The 9180-nt window shown below is 46.2% G+C and overlaps 1 protein-coding gene across 5 annotated transcripts in view; it reads right to left on the bottom strand.

Moving 5' to 3' along the window:
• LOC144497534 (endophilin-B1-like) overlaps nt 1-8054 on the bottom strand; it is a 48557-nt gene extending 40503 nt beyond the window's left edge. For 3 of the 5 annotated variants that reach the window (XM_078218934.1, XM_078218932.1, XM_078218931.1), the window contains exon 1: nt 7891-8029. In XM_078218934.1, coding sequence (XP_078075060.1) covers nt 7891-7953 — 63 coding nt within the window. In that variant the 5' untranslated portion in view covers nt 7954-8029. Of the gene's footprint in view, nt 1-7890 lie in introns of all 5 variants that reach the window. The other 2 variants (XM_078218935.1, XM_078218933.1) reach the window with 2 other exon arrangements.
• Nucleotides 8055-9180: the final 1126 nt, after the last annotated feature.

Consider the following 9180-nt stretch of genomic DNA (forward strand, 5'->3'; position numbering starts at 1 on the left):
GATCATAACTAACGCCTCCACTATTTCTTCAGCTATCACCTTTAGAACTCTAGGATGTAGCCCATCTGGGCCTGGAGATTTATCAATTTTCAGACCTTTTAGTTTCTCTAGCACTTTCTCCTTTGTGATGGCAACCATATTCAACTCTGCCCCCTGACTTTCCTGAATTGTTGGGATATTACTCATGTCTTCTACTGTGAAGACTGACGCAAAGTACTTATTAAGTTCCTCAGCTATTTCCTTGTCTCCCATCACTAGATTACCAGCGTCATTTTGGAGCGGCCCAATGTCTACTTTTGCCTCCCGTTTGTTTTTAATGTATTTAAAGAAACTTTTACTATCATTCCTAATGTTACTGGCTAGCCTACCTTCATATTTGATCCTCTCCTTCCTTATTTCTCTCTTTGTTATCCTCTGTTTGTTTTTATAGCCTTCCCAATCTTCTGACTTCCCACTACTCTTTGCCACATTATAGGCTCTCTCTTTTGCCTTGATGCATTCCCTGACTTCCTTTGTCAGCCATGGCTGCCTAATCCCCCCTCTGATAACCTTTCTTTTGTTTGGGATGAACCTCTGCACTGTGTCCTCAATTACTCCCAGAAACTCCTGCCATTGCTGTTCTACTGTCTTTCCCATTAGGCTCTGCTTCCAGTCGATTTTTGTCAGTTCCTCCCTCATGCGCCTGTAATTACCTTTATTTAACTGTAGAACCTTCACATCTGATTCTGCCTTCCTTCTTTCAAATTGCAGACTGAATTCTACCATATTATGATCACTGCTTCCTAAGTGTTCCCTTACTTTAAGATCTTTTATCACGTCTGGCTCATTACATAACACTAAGTCCAGAATAGCCTGTTCCCTCGTGGGCTCCATCACAAGCTGTTCCAAAAAGCCATCCTGTAAACATTCAATGAATTCCCTTTCTTTGGGTCCACTGGCAACATTATTTACCCAGTCCACCTGCATATTGAAATCCCCCATGATCACTGTGACCTTGCCTTTCTGACATGCCCTTTCTATTTCGTGGTGCATTTTGTGCCCCTGGTCCTGACCACTGTCAGGAGGCCTGTACATAACTCCCATTATGGTTTTTTTGCCTTTGTGGTTCCTCAACTCTACCCACACAGACTCCACATCGTCTGACCCTATGTCGTTTAGTGCTATTGATTTAATTTCATTTCTAATTAACAAGGCAACCCCGCCCCCTCTACCCACCCCTCTGTCTTTTCGATAGCTCCATCCACCCGAGGAAATAGTCTTTGAACGTTCACTCTATCTATCCCCTTCATCATTTTATAAACCTCTATTAAGTCTCCCCTCAATCTCCTCCGCTCCAGAGAGAACAGCCCCAGCTCCCTCAACCTTTCCTCATAAGACCGACACTCCAAACCAGGCAGCATCCTGGTAAATCTCCTCTGCACTCTTTCCAGCGCTTCCACATCCTTCTTATAGTGAGGTGACCAGAACTGCACGCAATATTCCAAATGCGGTCTCACCAAGGTCCTGTACAGTTGCAGCATAACCCCACGGCTCTTAAACTCCAACCCCCTGTTAATAAAAGCTAACACACTATATGCCTTCTTCACAGCTCTATCCACTTGACTGGCAACCTTTAGAGATCTGCGGATATGGACCCCAAGATCTCTCTGTTCCTCCACAGTCTTCAGAACCCTACCTTTGACCCTGTAATCCACATTTAAATTAGTCCTACCAAAATGAATCACCTCACATTTATCAGGGTTAAACTCCATTTGCCATTTTTCAGCCCAGCTTTGCATCCTATCTATGTCTCTTTGCAGCCTACAACAGCCCTCCACCTCATCCACGACTCCACCAATCTTGGTGTCATCAGCAAATTTACTGATCCACCCTTCAGCCCCCTCCTCTAAGTCATTAATAAAAATCACAAAGAGCAGAGGACCAAGCACCGATCCCTGCGGCACTCCGCTAGCAACCTGCCTCCAGTCCGAAAATTTTCCATCCACCACCACCCTCTGTCTTCGATCAGATAGCCAGTTACCTATCCAATCGGCCAACTTTCCCTTTATCCCACACCTCCTTACTTTCATCATAAGCCGACCATGGGGGACCTTATCAAACGCCTTACTAAAATCCATGTATATGACATCAACTGCCCTACCTTCATCAACACACCTAGTTACCTCCTCAAAAAATTCTATCAAATTTGTGAGGCACGATTTGCCCTTCACAAATCCGTGCTGACTATCCCGGATTAATCCGCATCTTTCTAAATGGTCGTAAATCCCATCCCCAAGGACCTTTTCCATCAATTTACCAACCACCGAAGTCAGACTAACCGGTCTATAATTACCAGGGTCATTTCTATTCCCTTTCTTAAACAGAGGAACAACATTTGCCACTCTCCAGTCCTCTGGCACCATCCCCGTGGACAGCGAGGACCCAAAGATCAAAGCCAAAGGCTCTGCAATCTCATCCCTCGCCTCCCAAAGAATCCTAGGATACATTTCATCAGGCCCAGGGGACTTATCGACCTTCAGTTTATTCAAAACTGCCAATACATCCTCCCTCCGAACATCTATTTCCTCCAGCCTATTAGCCTGTAACACCTTCTCTTCCTCAAAAACATGGCCCCTCTCCTTGGTGAACACTGAAGAAAAGTATTCATTCATCACCTCGCCTATCTCTACTGATTCCATACACAAGTTCCCACCACTGTCCTTGACCGGCCCTAACCTCACCCTGGTCATTCTTTTATTCCTCACATAAGAGTAAAAAGCCTTGGGGTTTTCCTTGATCCGACCCGCCAAGGACTTCTCATGTCCCCTCCTAGCTCTCCTCAGCCCCCTTTTCAGCTCATTCCTTGCTAACTTGTAACCCTCAATCGAGCCATCTGAACCTTGTTTCCTCATCCCTACATAAGCTTCCCTCTTCCTTTTCACAAGACATTCCACCTCTTTTGTGAACCACGGTTCCCTCACTCGGCCATTTCCTCCCTGCCTGACAGGGACATACCTATCAAGGACACCCAGTATTTGTTCCTTGAAAAAGTTCCACTTTTCATCAGTGCCTTTCCCTGACAGGGAAATGCAAGTTTTTATTTTCTTTCAAAGAGCATCCTTTTACTTAGCAAGTACAACATTCAACAAATGTTTAATTTGAGGCGTCTGCAGATCAATATGAAAATCATACCAAACCTGTTTTACAGGAATTGAATTTTACACAGATAATGGGATGTATTGCACCCATTTCTTAGGTGTAGAACATACTCAATTAGTGACTGAATGGCCTGTGCCCATCAGTACTGCTAAATCTGAGGGGCTCATTGTTGTGTCCTGGGCAGTTGCCTAAAACTGGCATTAAGCACCTTCAATAGGTTAATCAGCAACCTTAACATTGTGGAAGGAATTCATTGCAAATGTAGTCTCAGATGAGTGGGGCAGGTATCAGGCCAGCCTGTGCAGGTTGCTTTACGGGCAGTTTGTTTGGTGAAACCTTTCTGTAGAGACAAGAGCATCTTGACTCCACAGTTCTGGCAATATATCTCTTCCTGCAGATGGCCACTCCAAACCAAGCTGGGAACTTATCCAAGACAGGCTGCCAGTGAGGAAAGAGACTCAAAATCTGACTCTGGAGATGGTGAGCTGCCTGCACAAGTACAACAGGTCAACAGCTCCCCCCTCCCCCCTAAATTTTTTGATGACGTGTGAAGTACCATTTCAGATCTCTCAGACTGGCTCATAGGATCAAATCTCATCTAAACATAGTAATCGCTATATCAATTGGTGCATCCTATATTAAATAACAACTATTAAGCTGCAATTATATGTAACATCACCAAAAGGCTGCTTTATGGAGAATTAGTGGAGGAGAATCTTTGCAATATGACCAAATTCTGGAAACATTTTGGCCTCTCTGGACATGCTAACGGCATTTTGTTTGTATGTGTGTTTTCTCTTTGATTTGTGGGACTGAAGTCCTTGCTTTTATTTTTAATAAGTAACCCAGAGGCATTAGTTTTAATCGTGAGCAAAAGTCCAGGATGAGGAAAAAGCCATTCCCATTGTCCCTGGGAGACAAAAGTCTCCCACAATGATATCTAGCCACAACTTCAACAAAAATTTAAGCAACATAATAGAGGCAGCATTTGGTCCTACAAGCCAGCTCTGCCATTCAATAGGATCAAAGCTGATTTGATTGCAGCCTCAACTCCAGTCATGCCTTCCTCCATCCTAATGACACGCATGCTGATCAAAATTCTACCTAACTCTGCCTTCAATATAATCAATGATCCAGCCTCTACTCTCTGGGGTAGAGAATTCCAAAGACTAATGACATTCAAAGGAGAAATTCCTCCTATTTTTTGTCTCAAATGTAGATCCCTTATTCTGAAGCTGTGCCGAGTTCTAGAATTCCCCACAAGGGGAAACATCCTTTCAACATTTACCCCATCAAGCCCCATCCGAATCTTATGTTTCAACAAGATCACCTTTCATTCTTCCAATGAACTTGTGACTATTTATTAGTCACAAGTAAGGCTTACATTAACACTGCAATGAAGTTACTGTGAAATTCCCCGAGCCGCCACAGTCCGGCGCCTGTTCGGGTCAATGCACCTAACCAGCACCTCTTTCAGCATGTGGTAGGAAACCGGAGCACCCGGAGGAAACCCACACAGACACAGGGAGAATGTGCAAACTCCACACAGTGACCCAAGCCAGGAATCGAACCCAGGCCCCTGGCAACATTTTAAAATGTTTTTAAATGAGGCAGCAGTGCTAACCACTGTGCTACCGTGCCACCCCTAAACTCGAGTATAGGCCCAACCTGCTCAACCTTTCCTCATAAGGCAATCACTTCACCCCAGGAATCAATCTAATGAACCTTCTCCAAACAGCCTACAATGCAAGTATATCCATTCTGAAATAAGGAGACCAAAATTGTAAACAATACACTAGATGTGGTCTCTAGTGCCATGTACAGTTGTAGTCAGACTTCCCTACTTTTATACTTCAAACCCCTTGCAATAAAAGCCTATATTCTATTTGTCTTCTGATTACTTACTCGTTGTACCTACATGATATCCTTTTGTGGCTCATATACGAAGACACCTAGATCCCTCTACATCACAGCATTATGTAGTCTCTCTCAACTTGAATATTTTGCTTTACTATTTTTCCTGCCAAACCTCATATTATATTCCATCTGCCAAATTTTGCCTCCTCTATCAACCTATCTATATCCCTTTGCTTTCCTATCCATAGTTGTATCGTTCACAAATTTGGCCATAATGTCATAATCCATGACATAAATACAGATTGTAAATAACTGAGGCCCCAGCACAGATATCTGTGGCATCGTGCTAGTCACAGTTTGCCATGAAAATGATCATTTATTCCGTCTGGCTGTTTACTGTTGGTTAGCAAATCATCTATCCATGCTAACAGATCACTCTCAAAAACATGAGCTCTTGTCTGGTGTAGTAACCTTTTATGTGACACCTTATCAATGCCTTGTTGGAAATCCAAATACACTACAGCTACTGGTTCCCCTTTATCCATGCTGCTGGTTATATTCTCAAAGAACTCTAATAAAACGCAATCTCTCTTACATAAAACCATGTGGACCCTGTTTGATTGTACTATGATTTTCTAAATGTCTTGCTCCTACTTCCTTTAATATTAGATTCCAGAATTTTCCCTGTGGCAGATATTCGGCTAACAGGCTGCCACAGTGGCAAACACAATTGTTTCACAGCACCAGGAACCCAGATTCAATGCCAGCCTTGAGTAACTGTGTGTGGAGTTTGCACATTCTCCCCGTGTCTGCATGGGTTTCCTCCCATAGTCCAAAGATGTGCAGGTTAGGTGGATTGGCCATGCTAAATTGCCCCTTAGTAACTCAAAATGTGTAGGTTAGGGGGATTAGTGGGGTAAATACATGAGATTATGGGGATAGGGCAGGGGTGGGCCTGGGCAAGATGCTCTGTCGGAGAATTGGTGCAGGCTCAACGTGCCTCCTTCTGCACTATAGGGATTCTATGATTCAGTTTCCTGCTTTCTGTCACCCTCCTTTCGTTTTCCAAGCTACTGATACCTTTCAGAATCAAGATGATTTTGGAAGATTACAAATAACGTATCTATTATCTCTGCAGCTGCTTCTGAGACCCAAGGATGTTGTCAATTAGATCCAGAAAACTTGCCAGCCTTTAAACGCTAGCTTTTAGCGATTGTTTTAAGTTCCTCTCTCTCTTTTGTCAGGGTTTTCTATTATTATTGGGATGCTTAGGTGTATTGGCCATGCTAAATTCTCCCTCAGTATACCCGAACAGGCACCAGAGGATTTTCACAGTAACTTCATTGCAGTGTTAATGTAAGCCTACTTGTAACACTAATAAATAAACTTGGCTTTCCGGAACTTCTACCATGAAGACAGATAAGAAATACTTCCAAGATCTGTGCCATTACTTTGTTCACTGTTAATTTCCTAGTTTAAGTTTATTTATTATTGTCACAAATAGGCTTACATTAACACTGCAATGAAGTTACTGTGAAAATTCCCTAGTCGCTGTGTTCCAGCACCTGTTCGTGTACACTGAGGGAGAATTTAGCAAGGCCAATGCACCTAACCAGCACGTCTTTTGGGCTGTGGGAGGAAACCAGAGCACCCGGAGGAAATCCACGCAGGCACAAGGAAAACGTGCAAACTCTGCACAGACACAGGGGCCCAAGCCAGGAATCGAACCCGGGTCCCTGGCGGTGAGGCAGCAGTGCTAACCACCCTGCCACCTCATTTTCAAAGGGATCAACATGTACTTTACCTAGTGTGTTCCTTGTTAAATATTTGGAGAAGCTCTTAATGCCTTTTTTGTTATATTTCTTGTCAGCTTGCATTTTAATTTCTCCCTCATTATAGTTTGGGTCATCCTTTGCAGATTGCTAAAACGTTCCCAATTGTCTTGCCTACCACTAATCTTTGCAGCATTGCATACCGTTTCAATTTTGGAGGTGGGTGGGGTGGGAGGGAAACAGCAAACCTGAAAGTACAAAAATGCTGTCAATAGACAAGAGACTCTTTTACCATTATGAAAGGGGGGGGGGGAAAGAAAAAAAACAAGAGGTTAATGAGTGTGGATTCTTCTGCTGACAGTGACAGCCCTGTTTTGTATTAACCAGTATTTGGCCATAAACACCCTTTATTCTCTCTGTGGACTGCCATGAGCAGTCATTTCCCCTGGTTTCTGTGGCTATGACGCATCTTTCATTCCTTCACCCTGCAGGATAAATATCTCCCACTTTCGATGCCTTTTAGCTTTGACAAAGGGTCACCTGGACTCGAAACGTCAGCTCTTTTCTCTCCTTACAGATGCTGCCAGACCTGCTGAGATTTTCCAGGTTTTGGACTACACCCCACATCTGAAGCTGTTTCTCTCTCTCTCCTGACAATAAAAACAGCAGTTTCTGTTTCTCTTTCGTATTGGAAACGTCTCCAGAGTCTGTGTGTGTGTTTAGGAGGGGTTGTTTTCTTTGCTGTGTCTTTTAAATGTAGTCTCCTCTCAGGTGAAGGAAATCCTGTGCAGCGAGGGGATTAGTTGCCCATCCCAGTGACTGGAGCAGGAGGGCAGGCTGGACAGGGCCCCACCCCAGGCAGCTTGGGCGGTGGGCGCCGCCTGGCACCCAGAGGCTGAGGGGGGGAGATAATTTCCCATGGGATCGCACAGTAACCCGGGGGGTGGACTCCTGCACTTCCCCCTCTCTCCCCTCCCCCGGGGCGGGCCTGTCAAAGCGTCCTCCAGGCCGGGCCTTGCCTGCTGCGAGGGGAGAGGGTCTGAGGGGGACTCTCACTCCGAGCCCTCGGTTGTCGTGCCGCCCCTCCCCAGGCTCTCGGCCTTCACTCGGTCGCGCTCTTTACCTGCACGGCGCGGCTGAGGAAAGTGCCGGCTCCGGCCGCCAGTTTCTTCACGGTGAAATCCATGGCGTCCGCGCGCGATCTTTGGAGGCGGCGGCGGAGCGGCGGCTCGAGCCCTGCCCCGGGCCTAGTCCCGCCCCCTCGGCGGGTCAACCAATCAGCGCACGGGGCCCTGCGCCCGAATAACCAATCAGCGCCCAAGACCTCTCTCACAATCAGCCAATCAGCGCCAAGCGTTCCCCACGCCCTGGTAACCAATCATCGGCAGGTCTTTCCAGTAACATCCAATCAGCGTCAAGAACCCGACACAACCAATCAGCAACCGGAGTCCGGCTCGTGGGTCCTGAGCCAGTTAACCAATCAGCGCCAAGAGACCCCCCCCACGCGCACTGCTCCCAATCAGCCAATCAGCGACCGGATTCAGGCGCCGCAGCAACCAATCATCAGCCGGTGCTCGCGCTGGAACATCCAATCTGCGATCGGCGCCTTCCGCCAGTCAACCAATCAACACCCCCGAAACCCCGGGCGGGCGCCGTCAATCGGCACCAAGTGCTGCCCCATTGACCAATCACCGCGAGGAACCCGGTCCCGGGTCAGCCAGTCAGCGCCAGGAATCCCGCGCCCTGGTAACCAATCGGCGGCAAGCTCCCCAGTACAGCCAATCAGTGCCAAAGGTCCGGCACAACCAATCAGCAGCCGGGGTCCGGCAAGGTACTGGTAAATAAATTGTGAATATTTGTTTTCGGTTGGTTGTTGCTGCAATCACTATGGTGAGGTGAAGATACCGAATACAGGGGGAAAATACCGAATACAGGGGGAAAATACCGAATACAGGGGGAAAATACCGAATACAGGGGGAAAATACCGAATACAGGGGGAAAATACCGATTAGAACATAGAACAGTACAGCACAGAACAGGCCCTTCGGCCCACGATGTTGTGCCGAGCTTTATCTGAAACCAAGATCAAGCTATCCCACTCCCTATCATCCTGGTGTGCTCCATGTGCCTACCCAATAACCGCTTAAATGTTCCTCAAGTGTCTGACTCCACTATCACTGCAGGCAGTCCATTCCACACCCCAACCACTCTCTGCGTAAAGAACCTACCTCTGATATCCTTCCTATATCTCCCACCACGAACCCTTTAGTTATGCCCCCTTGTAATAGCTCCATCCACCCGAGGAAATAGTCTTTGAACGTTCACTCGATCTATCCCCTTCATCATTTTATAAACCTCTATTAAGTCTCCCCTCAATCTCCTCCGCTCCAGAGAGAACAGCCCTAGCTCCCTC

Source organism: Mustelus asterias, chromosome 8, assembly GCF_964213995.1.
Source record: "Mustelus asterias chromosome 8, sMusAst1.hap1.1, whole genome shotgun sequence".
In the NCBI taxonomy this organism is placed as follows: domain Eukaryota; kingdom Metazoa; phylum Chordata; class Chondrichthyes; order Carcharhiniformes; family Triakidae; genus Mustelus; species Mustelus asterias.